At 43.3% G+C, this 22,765-nt stretch overlaps 1 protein-coding gene across 2 annotated transcripts in view; it reads left to right on the top strand.

Moving 5' to 3' along the window:
- Positions 1-22,765, top strand: part of SLC23A2 (solute carrier family 23 member 2) — a 148,348-nt gene that overhangs the window by 66,868 nt on the left and 58,715 nt on the right. For both annotated transcript variants that reach the window (XM_079944025.1, XM_079944026.1), the window contains one exon: positions 21,950-22,048. In XM_079944025.1, coding sequence (XP_079800151.1) covers positions 21,950-22,048 — 99 coding nt within the window. The remainder of the gene's footprint in view (positions 1-21,949; positions 22,049-22,765) is intronic.

Genomic DNA, 22,765 nt, shown 5'->3' with positions numbered 1-22,765 from the left:
GTGTTTGGGGTCTCCTTTTTGCGGGCTGCAGGTTCGTAGTTTCCATTGTTTTTGGTGTCTGTCCCCAGTGGCTAAGGTTGGTTTAGTGGGTTGTGTAGGCTTCCTGGTGGAGGGGACTAGTGCCTGTGTTCTGGTGGATGAGGCTGGATCTTGTCTTTCTGGTGGGCAGGTCCACGTTTGGTGGTGTGTTTTGGGATGTCTGTGGAGTTATTATGATTTTTGGCAGCCTCTGTGCTAATGGGTGGGGTTATGTTTCTGTCTTGCTAGTTGTTTGGCATAGGGTGTCCAGCACTGTAGCTTGCTGGTCATTGAGTGAAGCTGGGTGTTGGTGTTGAGACAGAGAGCTCTGGGAGATTTTCGCCGTTTGATATTATGTGGAGCTGGGAGGTCTCTTGTGGACCAGTGTCCTGAAGTTGGCTCTCCCACCTCAGAGGCACAGCAGTGACTCCTGGCTGCAGCACCAAGAGCCTTTCGTCCACACGGCTCAGAATAAAAGGGAGAAGGGGTAGAAAGAAAGAATTAGTAGAAGGAAAGATTTAGTAGAAAAAAAGGAGGGAGGAAGGAGGGAAGGAAGGAGAAAAAGAAAGAAAGAAGATAAAGTAAAATAAAATAAAGTAAGGTAAAATATAATAAAGTTATTAAAACAAAAAAAATTAAGAAAATAATTTTAAAAAAAAACCAGAATGGACAGATAGAACCCTAGGACAAATGGCGGAAGCAAAGCTTCCACACAGAAGCATACACATACACTCTCACAAAAAGAGGAAAAGGGGAAAAAATCATAAATCTTGCTCTCAACGTCCACCTCCTCAATTTGGGATGATTCGTTGTCTAAAGGAGTGAGGGAGGGAGGGAAGGAAGGAAGGAAAGAAGATAAAGTAAAATAAAATAAAGTTATTAAAATAAAAAATAATTATTAAGAAAAAAATTAAAATAAAAAACGGACGGATAGAACCCTAGGACAAATGGTGGAAGCAAAGCTATACAGACAAAATCTCACACAGAAGCATACACATGCACACTCACATAAAGAGGAAAAGGGGAAAAAATAATAAATCTTGCTCTCAAAGTCCACTTGCTCAATTTGGGATGATTCGTTGTCTGTTCAGGTATTCCACAGATGCAGAGTACATCAAATTGATTGTGGAGCTTTAATCCGCTGCTTCTGAGGCTGCTGGGAGAGATTTCCCTTTCTCTTCTTTCTTCTCACAGCTCCCAATGGCTCAGCTTTGGATTTGGCCCCGCCTCTGCGTGTAGGTCGCCGGGAGGGCGTCTGTTCTTCGATCAGACAGGATGGGGTTAAAGGATCCGCTGATTCGGAGGCTCTGGCTCACTCAGGCCGGGGGGCACGGAGGGGCACGGAGTGAGGGGCAGAGGCCGGCGGGACGTTGTACCAGCCTGAGGCGGGCCGTGTGTTCTCCTGGGGGAGTTGTCCCTGGATCCCGGGACCCTGGCAGTGGCTGGCTGCACAGGCTCCCCGGAACGGGGGTGGGGATAGTGACCTGTGCTCGCACACAGGCTTCTTGGTGGCGGCAGCAGCAACCTTAACATCTCATGCCCGTCTCTGGGGTCCGCCTTTTAACTGCGGCTCGTGCCCGTCTCTGGAGCTCCTTTAAGCAGCGCTCTTAATCCCCTCTCCTCACGCACCAGGAAACAAAGAGGGAAGAAAAAGTCTCTTGCGTCTTTGGCAGGTCCAGACTTTTCCCCGCACTCCCTCTCGGCTAGCCGTGGCGCACTAACCCCCTGCAGGCTGTGTTCATGTTGCCAACCCCATTCCTCTCCCTGCACTCCGACCGAAGCCTGAGCCTCAGCTCCTTGCCCCGCCCGCCCCGGCGGGTGAGCAGACAAGCCTCTCTGGCTGGTGAGTGCTGATCGGCACCGATCCTCTGTGAGGGAATCTCTCCCCGCTTTGCCCTCCGCACCCCTGTTGCTGTGCTCTCTTCCGCGGCTCCGAAGCTTCCCCCTCCGCCACCCGCAGTCTCCACCCGTGAAGGGGCTTCCTAGTGTGTGGAAACCTTTCCTCCTTCACAGCTCCCTCCCACTGGTGCCGGTCCCGTCCTTATCCTTTTGTCTCTGTTTATTCTTTTTTCTTTTGCCCTGCCCAGGTACATGGGCAGTTCCTTGCCTTTTGGGAGGTCTGAGGTCTTCTGCCAGCGTTCTGTAGGGGTTCTGTAGGAGTTGTTCCACGGGTAGATGTATTTCTGGTGTATCTGTGGGGAGGAAGGTGATACCCGCGTCTTACTCTTCCGCCATCTTCCCGGAAGCTGGCCCTTCCTTCTAATCACGTTGGGAGTTAAGACTTCAACATATGAATCTGGGGAGGGGGGGCCAAAATGTTCAATCCATAACAGGTATCTGTTGCAATAATCATTTAGCAAATATTTATTGAACACATTCTGTATAAGAGGTGGCCCTTATCTATGCATAAAACCTTACAACTTACTCTTTTCCCTCAAGTAGTGAATGAGCCAGAGCAGTGAGTAGACAATTCCAGCACAGTAGAGTGAGCACTGCAGTAGGGATTCCTATAGCGTGCAACAGGAGCCCACTGGAAGGCCTCCAGACTCTTTTTGGGATGACTCGTTGGGGTGAAGACAGGTTAGGACAGGGAGAGTCAGGGAGACCTGAGAGATACCAAAGTCTTAAGCATGGGTAAGTGCAGTAGGAGTGGAGGTGAGGCTGACAGAAGAGATGCCAAGGAGATTTTGAGGGCTGAGAGAGAGGACTGAGAGTTAAGGGTGATATTAAGATTTATATAAAGGAAACTGGTTGTGTGATGGTACCTTTGCAGAAAATAAGGAGTCCAGGGAAAATCATAGGTTTGAAGGGTGGGGAAGATGGAAGGTAATGGGTTTCATTTGAACAATTGTGGATTTGAAATGCTGATGAAACTCCTAGATCCTCTAGGAATTGGGGGTGTGGAACCTGGAGCAGAGAGAGAGCAGGAGTGCAATAATAATAATAATAATAAATTTTTAAAAAGACTTGGGGCTAAGGTGGCTGGTGGCTGAATCTGAAGAGGTGGATATTGCTGCCAGGGAGAGAGCTGAAATAGGAAGAAAGGAGAGTTGAGGACCTCACTGCTGGAGATGCCCACATGTGGGTGTCTCAGAGCATTGGCACCAGGGCATCACTGCCTGCTAGGGCCTTACTTCATCCTGGCTTTCCAAAACATAAACATTGAAGAGTGACCAATAGGGCAGCTCTGTATTCGTTTTTTTCTCTAGATCTGTGCCACCCCTAGGTTCTCTAGCTCTTGTGCTACCAGCTACTAGCCACATCTGGCTGTTTAAATGTAAGTTAATTAAAATTAAATAAAATCTAAAATCTAGTTCCTCAGTTACACTAGTCAGCTTTTTTAAAAACTTGCTGGTAAGGGCCTTCCTAGACTCTAAAATGCAGGGTCTTATTTCCTTGTTTGCTTTGGAGTCTGAAGCTGGGCCTCAGGCTGGCTGTTAAGATATTTAGAAACTGGTGTGCTGGAGTGTAGGGAGGTGGGGCAGTGGGAATCAAAGCTGTCTGTTCCTCAGAACCAGGTTTGGGGAAGGTATCTCGAGTGGGTTGCTGGTGGGGTGTGTGTTCAGGGTCTCACTTGGGCATCCTGTGTTAGATAACTGCTTCCTCAAATGTCACAAGTGCTGATTTTTAAAAAACTCCTATGGGAGGAAATCACAATGTCTTTAAACAAAATAAAAGAAAGACCCATGAAAATAAAGAGAAAAAGAATAAGTCCATAAATAGAGGAAGAATAATGAATGGATCACATTAAGAACAAGAGACATGCAAAGCCCCAAGGTTGATAGAAATTAGATCATATGATCAGTGTTGATATTAAATAGAAGGATAGCAAAAGGTCTTCTCCTTATCCCATGGGAATCTTGTTAGGCAAGTTTGTGTGCTTTTAAAGGCAGCTAGGAAATGTGTAAGGGGTGAATGCAGCCTGGCAAGAAATTGGAACCAGAAAAACAAAAAGAGTCTCGAAGAACTGCCATACCCTAAGGACACCGGCCGGGGAAGCACAGCCAGGACAAAGTCATGTGTTGCCTCTACAGTCCTCCTATGTTGGTAGCTCCTGTATCTTCTGAACCTGGAAGAGCATCCAGGGAAAACCAGGTAAATAGCTTAAACTTACTGTTGGCAAAGCCCCACCTATAATACAGTCTGATGTTTCCACCACCCAGTTCTGGGCTGGGTGAAGTGCTTAGGGTGCCTTAAGTTTTTATTTTCTCTCCTTCTATAGGCTCTGTGAGAATATTTGAGTCTCCTCTCTTGGGTACCAAGAGTGGATCATTCAGTCTGGAGATATTATGGACAGAGGAGTAGTAGTTGGTTCAGTTTTAACAAGGAATGGGAGAAATACTCATCAGTGTTCATACAAATCCGCTATTTGTTTCAGATTTCCCTAGTGTATTTTCTTCAGAGCCATATAATGTTAGGAACCCATAATGCCCCCAACATGGTGGGTACCACACAAACCTGGTAATAAGCTACTTATAGCCCACTTGAGGTGTGAAGTAATAGAAAATATATAAGTTGGTCTTTGCCCCTGGTCCCTGGCACAGAACCCCTGTGTAATTTCTGAACTCCTGAACTCCTTGTAATTTCCTAAGTGAAAAGAACACTAGGAGCATCATGTTCTAACAAGATGACTCTGCGTGGGCTTCTGGATGGTGACTGGTCACCAAAAAGACCAAGCCGTGATTTGAAGCTTGGCATTTTCAGCCTCATATCTCATCCTCTAGAGAGGGAGAGGGGCTATAAATGGAGTTAATGATTGATCATGCCTACTTGAGGAAGCCTCCATACAAGCCAATAGTAGAGAGTTTGGAGAACTCCTAGGTTGGTGAAAACATTCACACCAGGAGGGTGATGCACCACAGCTCCACAGGGACAGAAGCTCCTGTGCTCGGGCCCCTCCTAGACCTCACTCTCTGTATCTCTTCATCTGGCTGTTCATCTGTATCCTTTATCATATCCTTTAATAACCTGGTAAACATAAGTGTTTCCCTGAGTTCTGTGAGCTCTAGCAAATTAATCAAACCTGGGGAGGGGGTCGTGGGGACCTCCAATTTGTAGACAAATTGGACAGAAGTTGTGGGTAAAGCTGGGGTTACTACTTGAGATTGGTATCAGAAGTAGCAGGGGCAGTAGTCCTGTGGGACTGAGCCCTTAACCTGTGGGCTCTGACACTCTTATCTAGGTAGACAGTATCAGAGTTGAGTTAAATTGTATTGGGTTGGCCAAAAGGTTCGTTCGTTTTTTTCCATAAGATGGCTCTAGTAGCACTTAGTTGTCTTTAACTTCATTCCAAACAATTTTGTTAGATTGTATTTTGACAGCTGTCATATCAGCGTGCATTTAAAAAAGACATCAAAATTGGTGAATTTTTGTGTAGCCATTTTAATGTTGAAGATGGAAGAAAAACAACATTTTTGGCATATTATGCTTTATTATTTCAAGGAAGGTAAAAATGCAACAGAAATGCAAAAAAAAAAAGGATTTTTGCAGTATATGGAGAAGGTGCTGTGACTGATCGAATGTGTCAAAAGTGATTTGTGCAGTTTCATGCTGGAGATTTCTTGCTAGATGATACTCCATGGTTGGGTAGATTAGTTGAAGTTGATAGTGATCAAATCGAGACATTAATTGAGAAGAGTCAATGTTATATACCACACGGGAGATAGCCGACATACTCAAAATATCCAAATCAAGTGCTGAAAATCATTTGCACCAGCTTGGTTATGTGAATCGCTTTGATGTGTGGCTTCCACGTAAGTTAAGTGGAAAAAACCTTCTTGACCATATTTCCGCATGCAATTCTCTACTGAAATGTAATGAAAACGTTCCGTTTTAAAAACAAATTGTGATGGGCGATGAAAAGTGGATATTGTACAATAATGTGGAATGGAAGAGATCATGGGGCAAGTGAAATGAACCACCACCAACCACACCAGAGGCCAGTCTTCATCCAAAGAAGGTGATGTGTATATGGTGGGATTGGAAGGGAGTCTTCTATTATGAGCTCCTTCTGGAAAACCAAACAATTAATTCCAACAAGTGCTGTTCCCAATTAGACCAACTGAAAGCAGCACTCGACGAAAAGCGTCCAGAATTAGTCAACAGAAAATGCATAATCTTCCACCAGGGTAACGCAAGACTGCATGTTTCTTTCACAACCAGGCAAAAACTATTACAGCTTGGCTGGAAAGTTCTGATTCATCCACCATATTCACCAGACATTGCACCTTTGGATTTCCATTTATTTAGATCTTTACAAAATTCTCTTAATGGAGAAAATTTCAATTCCCTGGAAGACTGTAAAAGGCACCTGGAACAGTTCTTTGCTCAAAAAGATAAAAAGTTTTGGGAGAATGGAATTATGAAGTTGCCTGAAAAGTGGCAGAAGGTAGTGGAACAAAAGTTTGAATACATTGTTTAATAAAGTTCTTAGTGAAAATGAAAAATGTGTCTTTCATTTTTACTTAAAAACCAAAGGAACTTTTTGGCCAACCCAATAGAACACCTAGCTGGTGTCACCGAGAATTACTTGCTGTGGAGAAAAATCCCTACACATTTGGTAGCAGGAGTGTCAGAAGTTAAGTATTCTGTGTGAGTAGTAAAGGAGATACACAGGAAAGAAAGATGCAGGAGGTAGACCAAACTGGGTTTTTCTAATATAGCAGGAGGTATGGCAAGTTGACAAACAAACCATAGTGTTAGGGTTTGAATTCAGTAAGGGTGCTGTGAGAGTGCCCACAAGGGACCCCTGCCCAGCCACAGAGGAGATCACATCAGAGTCCTGAAAATGTCTGGGTGTAGCAGGTCCAGGGGAGGGAGAACGAGGGCCTTTCGGCTGGGGGAACAGTGGAACCATGTTCACTCTGGGCACAAGTTCAGTGTAAACAGTACACCAGAGTTGGGTTGGGCAATGGAGGTGCTCATGAACGGTTGTAGCAAAATCAATTGCATTCAAATTTTAGGGTAGAGAATTCCTGCTGTGGGCACTGGGAGTGGAAGGATCTGGGGATTGGAAGGAGAGTTAGGGTATTAGAGCAGTTCAGGTGGGAACTGATCGTGACCTGATCTGGGAGAGTAGGAAGGAAAGGAATTCTTTCCTTCCCAGACGCTCCATGTGAGGCGCTGGGAACACAGGTTCCTACTGCCGTGAAATTGATCTCCTGGTGGTGGTGAGAGGAGACAAAAAATAAACAACTAAGCAGAAGCATCATGTAGTGGCTGGTGACAAATTCTGTGAAGAAAATAAATCAAGGAAGGGGGATAGTGAGGAATAGAATATAAAGTCAGATAGGGGTGATTCAGGACTTGCAGACTATTGATTAATTTATCCCTTAAAAAAATGCACTCGGTATTTCCCTCAGGTTCAGGGGTCTAGGAAACAGCAGTGAATTAAACAGCAAAAAACCCTGACCTCACAGAGCTTTCCTTCTGGCAGGGGAGACAGGTAATGTACACTAAAAATAAGTCAGTTGTGTAGGTGTTAGATATTGATAAGTACCAAGGAAAAAATAAAACCAGGAAGAGGGATAGAAACTGCTAGGGGTGGTGTGTTGACCTTTCAGGTGGCCAGGAAAGGCTGCACTAGAAGATGGCATTTGAGTAAAGGCCTGAAGGAGTTGAGGGAAGCCCGTCATGGTAGTGTGAGCAGCAAGTGCAAAGGCACTGAGGCAAGAGGCACTTGGTATATCTGAGGAACGCTGAGTAGGTGGTGCTGCTGGACAGAGGGTAGGGCAGGGTCAACAGACTGTGTAGGCCTCATTGGCTCTGGTAAAGATTTTGGCTTTTCTTGAGTTAGATGAAAAGCTGTTGGTGGCCTTTGAGCAGAGGTGTGACGTGCTCTGCCTAGTTTTAAAGGATCATTCTGGCTGCTGAGTGGGAAGCCAACTGAAGGAGGGGAGCAGAAGAGCATTCAGGAGGTGACTGCCATAGAGCAGGTGAGCTGACAGGGCTCCAGCCAGGGTGCCAGTGGTGTGGGGGTGGTGACCAGTGGTCAGGCACTGGAGGAGAGCTGACCTGGATGCTGATGGACTAGACGAGAATAGGGGCAAGAGAGAGAAGACAAGGATGGTTTCAGGTTTCCCCCAACCATCTTGGAGAGGAACTGGCCAAGTACTGACATGGAGCAAGGCGGAGGGAGTCGTCATGAGTTTGGTGTTGGCCGTGGAGACACTGGATAGAAAGTTGGTAAGGGAAGCAGTGTGGGCTGGAGCTATTCACTGGAGGTTAGCAGTGTGGAGATGGTATTTAAAGCCAAGGAATTAGATGGCATTTCCTGGGGGTAGATGCCCCTAAGAGAGAAAGGGGGTCTGAGGGCCCTGCACTGAGGAGATGCAGTGTTTGGAGGTATGGAGGCTGAGGAGGGCCAGCAAGAGGGACAGGTAAGGAGTGGTGGCTGAGGTGGGAGAGAGACCTCAAGAGAGGTCATTGTTTGAGCAGGAGAATGGCATCCTTCTTGCGTGCGTTTGCAGTCAGTGAGGAAAGCACTGTGAAAGCCAGGTGGATGAGGAGTAAGGATGGATTGCTTGATTTAGCCAGGTGAGCACCAGAGAGGACAGTGAGGGCTTGTAGTGATGTGCCATGGTCCCTAGGTAGGGTGAAGAGGGAATTAAGGTTGATGCAGGGGCTCTGGGGCTCAAGATGTTGAAAAGGCATTTGGGTAAAGGGTTTGGCAGTCCTGCTGAGGTCAAGAAACTGGGAATTGGGGTCCTTGGGGGCATCTAAGAGGAAAGATAGGTGGATGAGGAAAAGGCAGCTTTGAGAGGTGCTGAAGAGGTAGATGTGACCAGATTTGGTGCTGGGTTGGATGTGGGTACAACAGGAAGTCAGGAATGACCTGAAGGGGTTGGGGTAGGGCACCTGGGTGTATGGTGACACCCGTCCATGAAAAAGGAGACACACAAACAGAACACAGGGTACTTTTTTTGTTTGTTTTTTAGTTGGTTTGGGGAAGTAATGAACTGATAGAGCAGAATCTTTAATTCTGTATCCTTCCATCATGCTTTGTATTCATTTACAGTCAGGAAAGTCATGATTCCTTTGCATCTGAGGTCTTTTCCCTTTTGTCTTCTAGCAGCCAGGAAGCAAGTCTTCCTTCTTTTGCTGAGAATGACCATCTGAAATCAGATCTGAACATGATTTATATTGTCATCATCTAGCACAGAAAACAGCTTTCTGATTCACAGTTAGGAAGAGGATTGTAAAGAGATCTCTCTCTCTCTCTCTCTCTCTCTCCCTCTCTCTCTCTCTCTCTCTCTCTCTCACACACACACACACACACACACACACACACACACACACACACACACACACACACACACACACACACACACAGAGGCATTATAACATTTGGGTTTGCTGGGCAGTCCTGGTTTATGCCTGTTGTCCATACTTCTTGTTACAGTTCCCCTTTATGCTCATAAGAGTCCTGGTTTGGCTGATATATGGTCAGCTTAATTACAAAGAAATGTAAGCATATAAATAGCTGAAAACATTTTTGGCTCTTGAGAAACTTTTCAAAAAGTCATATGTTTTATTAGACTTACATAAAAAAGCCCTTCTCTGATTATAAAAGTAATCCATGCTCACATTAGGAAATTTAGAAAATACAGTAAAGTATTTAGAAGATAAAGGTTATTTTTGCATTGGATGGTTATGGAATTGATCAGAAAACAATTGGTTCCCCTCCCTCCCCCATTTTGTATTACTACAGGTGGGTTTTCTTCTTCCTGTAAATTTACACTTGTGCCAAATTGGAAGGAAGTCAGAGAAAGAGGCCTGGTCCAGGCATAAGAAAGTATATGAAGAACAAATAACCCAGGAGGGAGAGGTTTGGGTGGCACCAAGGTGGGGGAGGGGTGGCCAACAGCTTTATAAAGAAGAGATGAGACGTCCTCCTGGAAGAGATCTAAGACCCCAGGGCAGTGGCTGGATGGGTGTGCTATAGGAGGTGGTGAGCATCTCAGAGCTGTGCCCACGTAAGGATGAAGCCAGGGAGACAGATGGTCCTCTCCTTCCTTTACTTTTTCCTGTCATGTCCCTCTACTTCCTCTCCTTTCCTTCCCTCTCCTTTCTTCCCTTTCTTTCCCTTCACTTCTCTTGTCTTTTCTTCTTGTAAGAGAAGTGACTTTGGCAGACATGGGGAGGGGTGGGTGAAGAAACCATATAATGGTGTTAGTTCAGAAACATGCAGGACAGGGAGAGACCAAAGAAAGAGGCAGACACTCCAGATTGGTAGGTGGCAGGTTTAACAAGCAAGGGAACTTACATGCAAGGCTTTTTTCTTGGGTGGCCTCAAGAGGAGTGGATCTCCACACCTCCCCTCCAGAATCTTAAAGTTTATACAGAGGCCTCAACAGGGTTCAGTCATGTATCCCATCCAGATGGCCCCTGTTGGATGTGCTCTCTCAAAGCTGTGTCCTTGGAACAGCTCGCACTCTGGGAAGTGGGCAGAATGTACATTCCAAGGATGGGGGTGGGGAGCCTCCAATTGCCCAGGTCCAGCTCTAGGGTCAGCTGGTGGTCACGTCCTCTTGATGACCTCATCTTTGATTCCCCTGGGCCCCTGACTCTGTAATGGCAGATTTGAACATGCTCATTCTCAGCAGTGAAAAAAAGGCACAAGATTTTTTTTCTGGTGTAAATAGTCCTTTTAAAAAGAGTGAATAAGGAAGCCTGGAACATGTCCTTGTTCATATGACTTTAATACCAGGTGCTGTGGAGTTCCTTCTTGTACATTTCCTAAATAGAGAGTTCAGAGTTGTTAGATCTTAAAATTGAAAGTTTTAGTTGGATGATAATAATAGTTGTTTTAGAAAATGTTCTTTTTTTGTAATAATAATTAGAAATTGGGATTGAGATTGTGTCGTTCTAAGAAGAGGATGAAGAGAGAATATATTTCCTGGAGCCTGCCCAGAGAATTGGTTTAATTCCCCTCTTTCTGTAAGATAAGAGTTTGAATCTACTGCATAATGGCCATGATTTAGGGGAGGGAATGTTGATAGGTCAAAATTTAACAGCCAAAATGAGCAGGCTTTTCTATTTAAAAATGTATGTGTGGGAAAAATTTTTTATTTTAGAAAGGGGATATGCCAATATATGCTTTAAAATAAAAATACTGATAAGATAGGATGCAAATGAAGGTTTTATGTATGTTAAGAGATTCTTTTCCTTACCTCTTCCTTCCTTCTAGAGTTTTTGATATTTTAAAAATTAATTTTTCTGCTCTGGTTTTGAGTTTCAGATAGTTTCTTATATTGCAGCTTTTCATTTGAATGGAGTTTTGGTAGTTTTAAATGAAATCAGAGATGTTAGTAATACAAAATGCCCATCTATTAATTGGGACACATACAGTTTGGCATGAACTATCTTAAAATAAGAGTTGCTCTAGTCACCTCCTAGAGCAGGTTTACAAAGTTGATTGGCATTTTGGCTGATTATCTCTTACTTGTGTTGTGTGAGGCCAGATCCATAGAATTTGGGCCTTGAAGGACATCTTGTCCCATCTGCTCTTATTCAATGCTTGCTTTGTGCTCCAAGCTATACCAGACGTGAGGAGAATGCAACAGACATAAGTAGCCTAAGCTTCCTATCTTCCCTACCCTATAAGGCCACCATCAGCACCATCCCTGCTGCCACTGCTTTCTTTGGGTCCTCATTATTTCTTGCCAGGATCACCAGGACAGCCTCCCTGCCTCCTAGTCTGTTTCCTTTCCCACCCCTCATTGTCATTCCTGCCTGTCTTTTGCATTTCCTAGACTAGTTAAGAGTTCTTTTTCTTCTAGGTGTTTACACCTGCTGAACACCCCCAGCTTTGAATTCTCCATTCTTTCATTACCTGTATTCACCCAAGCTAGGTAGGCAGTCTCCTGAGCTTTAATGATTAGAGGTAAGATAGTTCAGATTGATTTCTTTACCACAATCTAAGCCCAAAATTCTGTTGGAGAAAAAGCTTATTTCCTGTTAGGATTTAATAAAGTAGTTGAGGAGGAAAATAGGTTGTGGGAAGTTGCATGGTAGTAATTACCTGGTCATTCCCCCTCCCCCTTTTACATTTTACATGTTTTAAAGTATCTGTATTTCTCACCAGGCTTGTTGTCAGAATGAAATGGAAGTAGTAAAAAAACCAACGTGTTCTTTCACTGTACCTTTTTTCTAGCTTGTGTATGTTTATTTTCTGTCAGTTTTGTTATTTGTATAAATTAACTCATTTAGAAAAGAAATATGTTCACTGCAGAAAATTTTGAAAACATAAAACAGTGTAATGAGGAAGAAACCAAATCAGTTCAAGTCCCATCAGCCAGAAAAACAACATGCTAATATTTTGGTGTACTTCTTTCCAGAAACTTGAAACAAATATTTGGGTATTCTGTAAAATTCTCTCTCTCTCTCTCTCTCTCTCTCTCTCTCTCTCTCTCTCTCTCTCACACACACACACACACACACACACACACACACACACACACACACAAACACATAGATACAATCTGCTTTATAAAGCCCTTTAACTTCATATTATATCCTGGCTTATCAGTGTCATTGAAATACATAATTTGTAGTGGTGACATGATAGCAAATCGTGGACCTTACTTATAACTTCGTTGGGACCTTGGGTTGTTTCTAATTCTTTGCTATTATAAATGATAGACTAGTGTATGTTAACCTTATTGTAGCAGTTTATACTCTTAGCAGCTATGTGAGAGAACCCCACCCACCCCCCTACCCCACCACTGTGCACACAGGCCAATGCTAGATGTTAGATTTAAAAATCAACAAGTCGATAAGTGAAATCTAATTGTTTTAGTTTTGAATTTTAATAGGTGGAAAACTTTTCCCCCATGTTCCTGGCCATTTATATTTTTTGTGAGTGTCTCTCTTCTTCACCCCTCCCCTTTTATCTCTGTTGAGCTATAGTGATGATCCGAAATAGCTCAGCTGTCAGAGTGGCACACAGGGCTATTAGAAGTTACAGTTGCAGAGAAAATGCCTGGATCACATAGCAGTTGGAGGGAGAAACTGTAGCACTGCTGGCCAGAGCTATGCCTGCCGTCAACCAATAGCCCCAGGGTAGGAGGGGGAGATCACATTTGGTTCCATCTATGGAGGAGCAGCTTGGTGTGTGGAAAGATGTGGCTTTGGGGCCTTAACTGTAAGTCTCAGTTTACCCCTTGATACCTGTGAGAAACCGTGCGTTCACTCATCCTTGAAGCCACAGCCACCTGGGATGTTTGAAAAGTAAATGAGATTACACATAGCAGCATCAGATCATATACACAGTATGCAGTGAATACATGTTTGTTCCACTCCTCTTCTCCACTTCTGCTGTGCCTCTTAAACCACAGAACCCAGGCAGATGGGAGGATCAGAAGGGGGACTCAAGCCATTGACTCTTTTACAAATGTTAACTGGCTTTGGGAAACAATCCTTCTCTGATAGGCTTCTTCAAAGGCCTGCACAAGTATGTGGACCAAGGGAGGGTGGGCACCTGTAGAGTGATTATCTAGATTTTATTTAAAGCCTCAGCCAGAATCCTGAAGGAAAGAGCTTGAGGTCTGGAGTAAGGTCTGCATTGCAAATGTGACTCAGACCCCGAGGGAATTACTTAACTTCTCTAGGTATCTAGTTTTCTAAAATGGGAATGCAAATAGCATCTCAGAGTTGTCTCAGAGTTGTCACAGGGATAAAATGAGAAAATATATGTAAACTTATTAACATGGTACCTGGCATTTGTGAAATGTGCAATAAATAAGAGAATAAGGAGAAACTAGTGGTTAGTTTAGCTAAAATGTCAAAATACTTTGACAGAGTTTTTCGACCAAAACATTGGAAGTCGCACTAAGATGGGGGAGAATCTTCTTTGCTCCATTCCATCTCCTTTTGAAGGCTCATCCTTGTGGCCATATTCATAGAAACCAGGAAAGAAAGAAGTCCAGATGGAAGGAGTCCTGCTCTCATGTTGGAACCGGTGGTGAGGGTCAGGAAAAGTTTCCATATTAATACATGGTTGGGAAGCAGGGTGTGTAATTCTGTCATCGAGTGTGTATGCGCAAATGTGCTGGTACTTTCGCAGACTGTCTGTAACCAGCTTTACTGAGTTTATTAACAAGGTGCCCTGGACCTCTTTCCCAAAAAGTTCAAATGGATTTGCCTCGTCCTCATTAGCAACAACATGGTATTTATCTTAGAAGATGTACCATAATTTTAATTGGTCCTGAAAGGAAGTTCTAGTTTTAAATTAGTATTTATTTTTTAAACATTAGCTAATATATATATATAATTCAAAATTTAAGAGTTCAAAGGGTATTGAGTGAAAAGCCCCTTGCTTGGTCTTGCATGCACCAATTCTCCCTACACACTACCTTTCAAGAAATAGTTTGTGAATATGTAAGCAGATCCCCTTTTACACACGTGTGTGCATCTAAATATCTATGTCTATAGCTCTGCTCTTGCTTTAGCCACTTATATATCATGGATGATGTTCTGTATGTACCTACATCAGAATATAAAGCGCACTCATTCTTTTGGTAACTCCAGAGCATTCTGTGGTATGGATGTATGGTAATTTATTTAACTTTCTAGATAGGCATCTAGATTGTTTCTAATATTTTGTTATTACAATTTGCACTTCAGTGAATAACCATGCACATGACAGTTCACTCAGATGTAATAGAAGGATAAATTTCTAAGAGTGGGATTGTTGAGGCAGAGGGTGTGTGCCTTGGTAATTTGAGGGGTACAGCTAAGTGACCTCTGTTGAGGTCATTTCATCTCCATTTGCAGGGTGAGTGCCTGTTTTCCTGTAGGCTTGCCAGTGGAATGTGGGTCAGACTGGGCCTTTGGCCAGTTTAATAGATGAAAAGTTTAGTTTTAATTTGCATCTCATGAGTGAAGTTGAACATCTTTTCAAATATTCAGGAGCCATTTATATTTCCTTATTTTCCAGTTGGAATGTTCACCTTTTTCTTGCTGGTTTGTAGCCCTTACATATTTGCATGTCAGAGAATTTAGCTTTGTTATCTATAAAGTGTTAGTGCCTGGAAAGAATGGAAGACAATGTCCCTCTTTTGGGTGGTGTGCCGTAACCTGCTGGGTGCCCTTGGGATTTTTACTGGAGTCAGTCTGAGGATGGGGTGGGGGTGGGGGTGGTCCAAGGGACATACCTACTTAAGCTCTTGCAAACATTGCCTTGAAGGGAAGATATCTGGTGAAGTGCCCAGCCCAGTGCTCGGCATGAATCTATGCCCAGCAACATTAGCTTTCACCGTCACTGCGGCTGTGAGATGTGTGTGGGAGCAGGAGGAGCACAGACAATGTTCGCAGTACGAGCCAGTGATGGCACATCAACCCATCCAGCCCTTTGGGGTAGGGGCTGGCTTTAGAGAGAGGTGATGTACCTTCTGCTCCTCTTGAAGGACAAGTCATGCTGGGGGGGCAGGTGGGACACACCTGGAACCCTGAGGGATTCTCTGGCTGCTGTGGCCCCAGGAGCTTTCTGGAGAAGGCTGAAGAAATTCAGAGCTACCCTAAGACCTGGGCTGGGCTGGGGCAGTGCAAGGGAAGGAGGCTGTGCTTTGTAGGGTTAGCTGGGCTTTTGGCTGCAGTATTGGTTGCTTCTGATGGTTTTGCTTGCACGTAGCCACTGGGTGTGTCACAGGGAGCTGCTGTATTTGAAGAAGCAGTGGAAATAAGATTAGGGGCTTTGCTGCCTCTGCCAACTTTAGGGTCAGTAGCATTAAATTAGATCTACCAGCTAGATCTTTTGGGGTGTCATAACCTAAGATTGACAAGCTCTGGAGGTTTAGCATATGTTGTATTATACTCACTTTGATTTATTTTTCATGGCAGTTAATCTTGAAGTTTCAAATAATTTGAAGGTAGGTGGGAGATTTTTATGTTCATTAAAAGGAGGCTTGGGTTAAAGGCTGTGAAACAGTAGTCTTGATATCATCTTTATTTAAAACACATTTTAATTGTAGTATAGATACACATATCAGAGGAAATAATGGTGTGTGTAGGGGGGTAAGAATAAGGTGTGTTACCTCCATACCACATTGCTTGTGGGATCTTAGTTTCCCAACCAGGGATCGAACCCAAGGCCCAGGCAGTGAGACCGTCAAGTCTTAACCACTGCACTGCTAGGGAATTCCCACCTTTTTATTAAAAGAATAGAAAGCACTTACTTTGGGGACCTTTATTACTACTCTGAAAATGATTGTTTTAGTAGAAAATGGCTCACTTGACTACCAGACACATGACAGTCAGTGGTGGGTACATTTTGCCAGATCTGCAATAGGTGATAAATTGAGCTCTGAACGTTCTGATCAGAGGTGCTGGGTTTCCCTGGTACCTACATCCTTTACCTTCTATATGAGTAACACAGGCTCATCCAGCTGTCAGCTTAAATTGGCATTGCTGTCATAATGATGCTCAGTGTGGGACTCCTGGGCTATCACTCCTGTCACTCCTGCTTCCTATACAATTTGACCGTCTCAGGATTACTGTTCAGAAACAAATACTTTAACGTTATTGTCTTAGTGGAAATAAAACACATAAGCAAGAAAGACATACTTACTGAGCAGTAGACACATACCCCCACCAAAGGCAGCATAGCCTTTTTTTGTTGGAGACAAAACCAACTGGAAAAATTTAGGCAGAGAGAACCTGCTTTCCTAAACTGATTGAGTGATTGTATAATATTAGTTTAGGCAAAAAAAATTTAACGCCACAAGTTTGATTTCAAATAGTTCTGGGGGGAGAAAGGACATGGTTCCCGAAAAATGTTAAAATAATCTGCTGATATATATATATATATTTTAAAGAAAAACATGATCAGTTCCCTGAGATGAAAGATTTCCCTCTGTTATCTGTGATGCTATTAATAACACAAAAGAAAATCTATTTTTATTAAGTTTAGAAAGCTTTCTAAGACATGTTTTATTTCCCAGTTGAAATAATATTTAGAGGTTCAAAAATATGGAGCTTTCATAGTATCAGCAACATTTTAATCTTTTTCTCTTAAAGAAAACAAAACAAAACTCTATGCCTTTCCTGAAGAACTGATCTGATTTTTTAAATTAAATTTCATGTTTTTAAGAAAATGGACCATTAGAGTGGCTAATTTAATATGCCAAAGGGAAAATATCAGTGAAACAACTAGTGTTTTACTTTCAGTGATGTTTAGTCACTCCCTGCACATAGACACAGGAGACATAGCAGGTCAGTGGTCCCTTTCTTCTATAGCCTTGGCTTCCCCCTGGTGCTGAATTCCCCTTTCCCTTGAGTGAAAACCTGTTTCATCTCCCATTTGCTCCAGAATCTCCTACCTTCTAGGTTTGTTCCCATTCTCAGTTGGAGTGCTGATGGAGCAGGGGCCTGGGAAGAAGGGGCGCATTTTCCTCTCTTAGGGGTGAGGATGGCTTGGAGAGAGGCAGTGGCTCAGCTCTGGAGCATGAGACTTCCAGGGAAGGTGGGCTCTGAGGTCCCCAGGGATTGCTTTACCTATGGAAATATGTTAGAAATCGTAGGTCAATAATATTTACAGTTGAATAAACTTCGCACACTGGCCTGGGAACGTAAGCTTCTTTACGGGGTGATTTCTGTGGATCAAACATATTTTGAATTGACTTACAAACTTCTGTTGTACCAGTTTGTCACTCTGTCTCTCCCTACACAAATCTCTTTGGGACCAGCACCTCCATCCACCGGCCACCTGGGTGAGTGAACTGGACAGCAGCCCAGATGCTTTACCCCTCTGCCCGCAAAATCCAGTCCAGGCCTGGGATGTTGCCTATCGTACTGTGGTGGTGTCTCCCCCTGCACTCGCCCTGCAAAGCTGCAGTGCTGTGGTGCTACGGCTCCTGTCTGGGCAGTCCCCAGGCAGTATTAAGGCCATGTCCTAGCTCTCTCTTGAACCAGACTACCTTTCCCAGAGCACTGTTAAAACCTTGGCTCAGGCCACTGTCCCTTCTTGTCTGGCAGTTGCCTCATAAAGGGTCTGCCCACCTCTGTTCCCGTCATCATCCCCTTTACTTCACCCCACCCTTCCACTCTCCCGCTGCAGTCAGCATGTCATCCAAAGCCAGATGTGGCACACTGGATCATGGCACACCTGTCCTGGGCACCACGTCATGACTCCCTGCTGCATCCTTTGTTCAGTCACAATTCTGTAACCTGACACCCGTTCCTGGGGCGTGTCAGGACTGCATCCTCATTGCCTGGGCAGGGTAGATTCTCAAACAGTGTTTGTTGAATGAATATGTGAGCCTTTTCCTAGTCTGGGGACCATCTCATTTTATAGTACCTATTTATTTAATTGTGTGTGTGCGAGATTGCAGTAAGTCAGGGGAGGAGTGAGAGTTGCCTACTCCTGCCAGAATCTACTCTTTGGTGACACATATACAGATTAAAAAAAATATATTGAGGTGAAATTCACACAACAAAGTTAATAATTTAAAAGGGAACAATTCAGTGACATTTAACACAATCACAGTATTGTGCAACCATCACCTCTGCCTAGTTCCAAAACATTTTCATCACCCCAAAAGAAAACCCCATACCCATGAAGCAATTTTGCTCTCTGCGGCAACCATTGATGAATGTAGATGGTTAGTTTTAGCTGGGATAGGACTTTAAATCAGGCCTGGGTTTTTCGGATGACTAAGTAATTAAATGTTGTTTGAAGACGGTTCATCCTGAGTGTGTGTACCTCTTGGCTTCTAAGTGGGTTGAGTGCTGCTGTGATATGACTTGGAGCATGGTTGTAATAGTGAGTTAGAGTTTTATGTTGTGGACTTGAACTTGGTTTGGAGCATGTATCCTGCTGGCAGCTAGTTTTATAGGCAAACAAATGCCACAAATTCAGTCGGCTGTGTAAAAAGCTATAGCATGACTTAGAGTTTTAAAAGCAACTCTTTATTTGAAATAAAAATATTTTATCCTGTAAGAATTATGTACTACTTAATTGAGATTTTTGGAATACTTTAAAACTAGCCTTAGACTTGGGTTATATAATCTATATGACCTTGAATAAGAAATTAAAATGTTCTCTGACCTGATTTCCTCAAGTGCAAAAATAGGTGGATTGAAATCTCTCTGGACTGCCTTAGTTAGTCCAAGCCATGCTGCTTGAATCTTTAGTCTTTTTAATTTCTTCCCTGTTATAAAAATAAATTGTCCTCATTAGAGAAAATTATCAAAATATATAAAGGGAAAAAGAGGGTGAAAATGGCCCCACTGCTTAAAGGCAATCACTGTTACTGTTTTGGTATACTGGTGTACGTCTTTTTTTTTTTTTTTTTTTTTAATATCACTCTATCTATCTAATCTGTGCCAAGTCTTAGTTGTAGCACTCGGGATCTTAGTTGTGGCATGTGAACTCTTAGTTGTGACATGCATGCAGAATCTAGTTCCCTGACCAGGGATCGAACACGGGCCCACTGCATTGGGAGCATGGAGTCTTACCCATTGGACCGCCATGGAAGTCCCTGGTGTACATCTTTTTATTAGCCATTTTAAAAAGCAGTATCAAATAACACACGAATATACTGATTATAAAAGATCCAAATGCTAAAGAAGGGTTGGTAATGAAAAATGAAAGCTACCCATCATTACTCCTTGCACCTAGGGCAACCTACATAGTAGTTTGTGACTTTTCTGGATCCTTAACGAAACATTTGGACAGATAGAGAGGATATTAAAATTTTATTTTATTTAGCATAATTGGGATAATTCTAGGCTTACTGTTTTGTGGCTTTTTAAAAAAAAACAGTATTTCTTGGACTTGTTTCCTTGTCAGTACATCAGTTTTATTCCTTTATTTTTTTGCGGTACGCGGGCCTCTCACTGTTGTGGCCTCTCCCGTTGTGGAGCACAGGCTCCGGATGCGCAGGCTCAGCGGCCATGGCTCACGGGCCCAGCCGCTCCGCGGCATGTGGGATCTTCCTGGACCGGGGCACAAACCTGTGTCCCCTGCATCGGCAGGCCCAACCACTGCGCCACCAGGGAAGTCCAGTTTTATTCTTTTAAAAAAACTTTTTTCATTAAATGAGTCAGTCTACGTAAAGTGCCCTTTTTTTAAAAAATTTATTTTTTTTTTGGCTGTGTTGGGTCTTCGTTGCTGCGCGCAGGCTTTCTCTAGTTGAGGAGAGTGGGGGCTACTCTTCATTGTGGTGCCCGGGCTTCTCATTGCGGTGCCTTCTCTCGTTGCAGAGCACGGGCTGTAGGCGCACGGGCTTCAGTAGTTGTGGCTCACGGGCTTAGTTGCTCTGCAACATGTGAGGGATTGAACCCGTGTCCCCTGCATTGGCAGGAGGATTCTTAACCACTGCGCCAACAGGGAAGCCCAGTTTTATTCTTTTAAATGGCTGAATATTGGGAATTCCCTGGTGGTCCAGTGGTTAGGAGTCGGCACTTCCACTGCCGTGGGTCGAGATTTGATCCCTGGTCAGGGAACCTGCAAGCCATGTGGCAGGGCCAAAAAATTAAAAACTTAAAAAAAAAATGACTGAATATTATTCTTGAAATGGATATATGATAATTTAACAACGTCTGTCTTTTTGATAAACATTTAAAGTTTTCTAAGTGTTCAGCATTGTAAATAATGCTGCAGTCATCAACCTTGAACATAGATATTGCATAGACATTTCTGGAGGATAAGTTTCCGTGAGTGTAATTGCTGGCTCCAAGAAAATGCCTGTTTCGAATCCCAGTGCTAAGTTCCCCACCACAAAGGTCATTCCACCAAGAACATAATCTCCCTACACCCTGGTCAACACCAGATTCGTCTTTTAAAATTTCCCCCTAATTTATGTTAAAAAATGAAATTATATTTTGTCACTTCTATAATTTTACGTAAGGTTGAACAGCTTTTTTTTGTGTCTCATTGGATATTTTAATTTTTTTTCCCCCTGTGGATCATAGACTCCTATCCTTTGGGTTATTTGTATTACGGATTTGCAGGTGTTCTTTTTGAATTACTAATACCAATCATTGTTACGTGTTGCACCGTGTTTTCTCTTACACCATCACTCATCTTTTACTTCTCCTTAGTGTATTTTATAACACCAGAATTTAAACTTTTTGTGTGGTTTTTCTTTTTTCCTCTGTATTTAAAAAATGTGTTGTTATTCATACATATAATTATATTCAGTATTATTTTTTTCAAGATAGATTCTTAAAAATGGAATCATTAGGCTAAAGACTAAAAATATTTTAAGGTTCTTGCAGTCAGCCAGGACCTAAGGAGACTATGCGTTATCTCACCAAGGGTAGGCATGAAGACGGGTCGTGACCTGCTGGGTGCCCAGATTCTTAGGATAATTTCTAGTCCATACCTTTAGGGCCCAGAAACTCAATTTTTTTGGCGTAGACAGCCCCTGCCCATCCACATCCCTCCAATGCCACAAAGAAAGGCACACACCAGTGGGCTAGTTTATTTAACTGCAGTGAGAAATATAAGTTAGTAAGTTAGGGTAACAGCAGTGCGTGAATTGCTCTAACTGGCACATTTCTTCCCTGTAGGGACATAGAAGTAAGTTGTTATCAGGCGTTACCTGGGAAGGGATCTCAACCAAGGCAGCTCAGAATGCCTTTCACCCGCTCAGAAACTGCAGCTTTGTCCTCTCAGCCAAGCCTCCCTTGTCCCTGGAGGCTGTTGAGGGTCCTACTCCTTGTAGTTCCTTTGGGTGTTGCATTTCTGGTCTCCTTCAGCTGACCCCCATTCATGCAGCCTCACTCTGTAGAAAACATGGTACGTTTCTCCATCAAAAACACGTGTGATCACTGGTGCAGCGCACTTGTCAGGAGTTTCATTTAAGAAAACTTAAAACTTGGCTAACCTGATAAGTGAAAATGCAGTTTTTTTCTTTGGGGCAAAATGTTTTCATACAACAGAGCGTATAGGGTGAAAAAAGCCTCTAAATGAAGTGTTTCCCTTCAGGTGGTGATCAATGGAGGTGCCACATCCAGCGGTGAACAGGACAATGAAGACACCGAGCTCATGGCAATATACACGACAGAAAATGGCATCGCAGAAAAGGTACTCCTTGCATCAGCCCCAGCCACTCACCCACCACTGCTGTCCCAGATCCCCTACAAGGAGGCAGATATCCATCTGGAGTTTTGTCTCTACCCTCCTGAGTGTGTGTGTGTGGGTTCTCTTTACAATGGAAATAGAAGGAGTGATAAGGAATAGAAGTTACTAATTTTTAATTGTTTTAATGGCAACATTAAAGTGAGAACCATGTAGAGGTCTTTATCTAGATATTTTTAAAACCTCAGCCAGGATGCCAGAGGGAAGCGTTAGGTCTGGGTGCTAATATGACTCAGACCCTGAGGGGGTCTAAAACTTTCCGGGCCTTAGTTGCCTCATCTCTAAAATGGGTATAAAAATATTAGCATCTGTCTTAAAATTGTTGTGAGTATTAAATGAAATAATATGTATAAAGTTATTAGCATTGTGCCTGGTACATACCATGTGTACAGTAAATAGGAGACACCAGTAGATAGGTTATGTAGACTGTGAAAGTGCCTTGGACAAAGATCTTTGAAAATCATGCTGAAGTGGGAGAATCTTTTTTTCCACCTCATCCCCTCTGCTTGACAGGTCAGTCTGTGTGACCGTAGAATGTGTGACCATGTTCATAGAGGCCAGGAGAGAGCTGCCTGGAGAGGGTCCACATGGCTTGATTTCTTTTTCTCTTTGTATCTGCCACTGTGCCTAACACATATGAAAAGTATGATAACATGGCATTTC

Source organism: Stenella coeruleoalba (genome assembly GCF_951394435.1).
Source record: "Stenella coeruleoalba genome assembly, chromosome: 15".
Taxonomy (NCBI): Eukaryota; Metazoa; Chordata; class Mammalia; order Artiodactyla; family Delphinidae; genus Stenella; species Stenella coeruleoalba.
The sequence above is the reverse complement of the archived record's forward strand: the minus strand, read 5'-3'. Positions and strand labels throughout refer to the sequence as shown.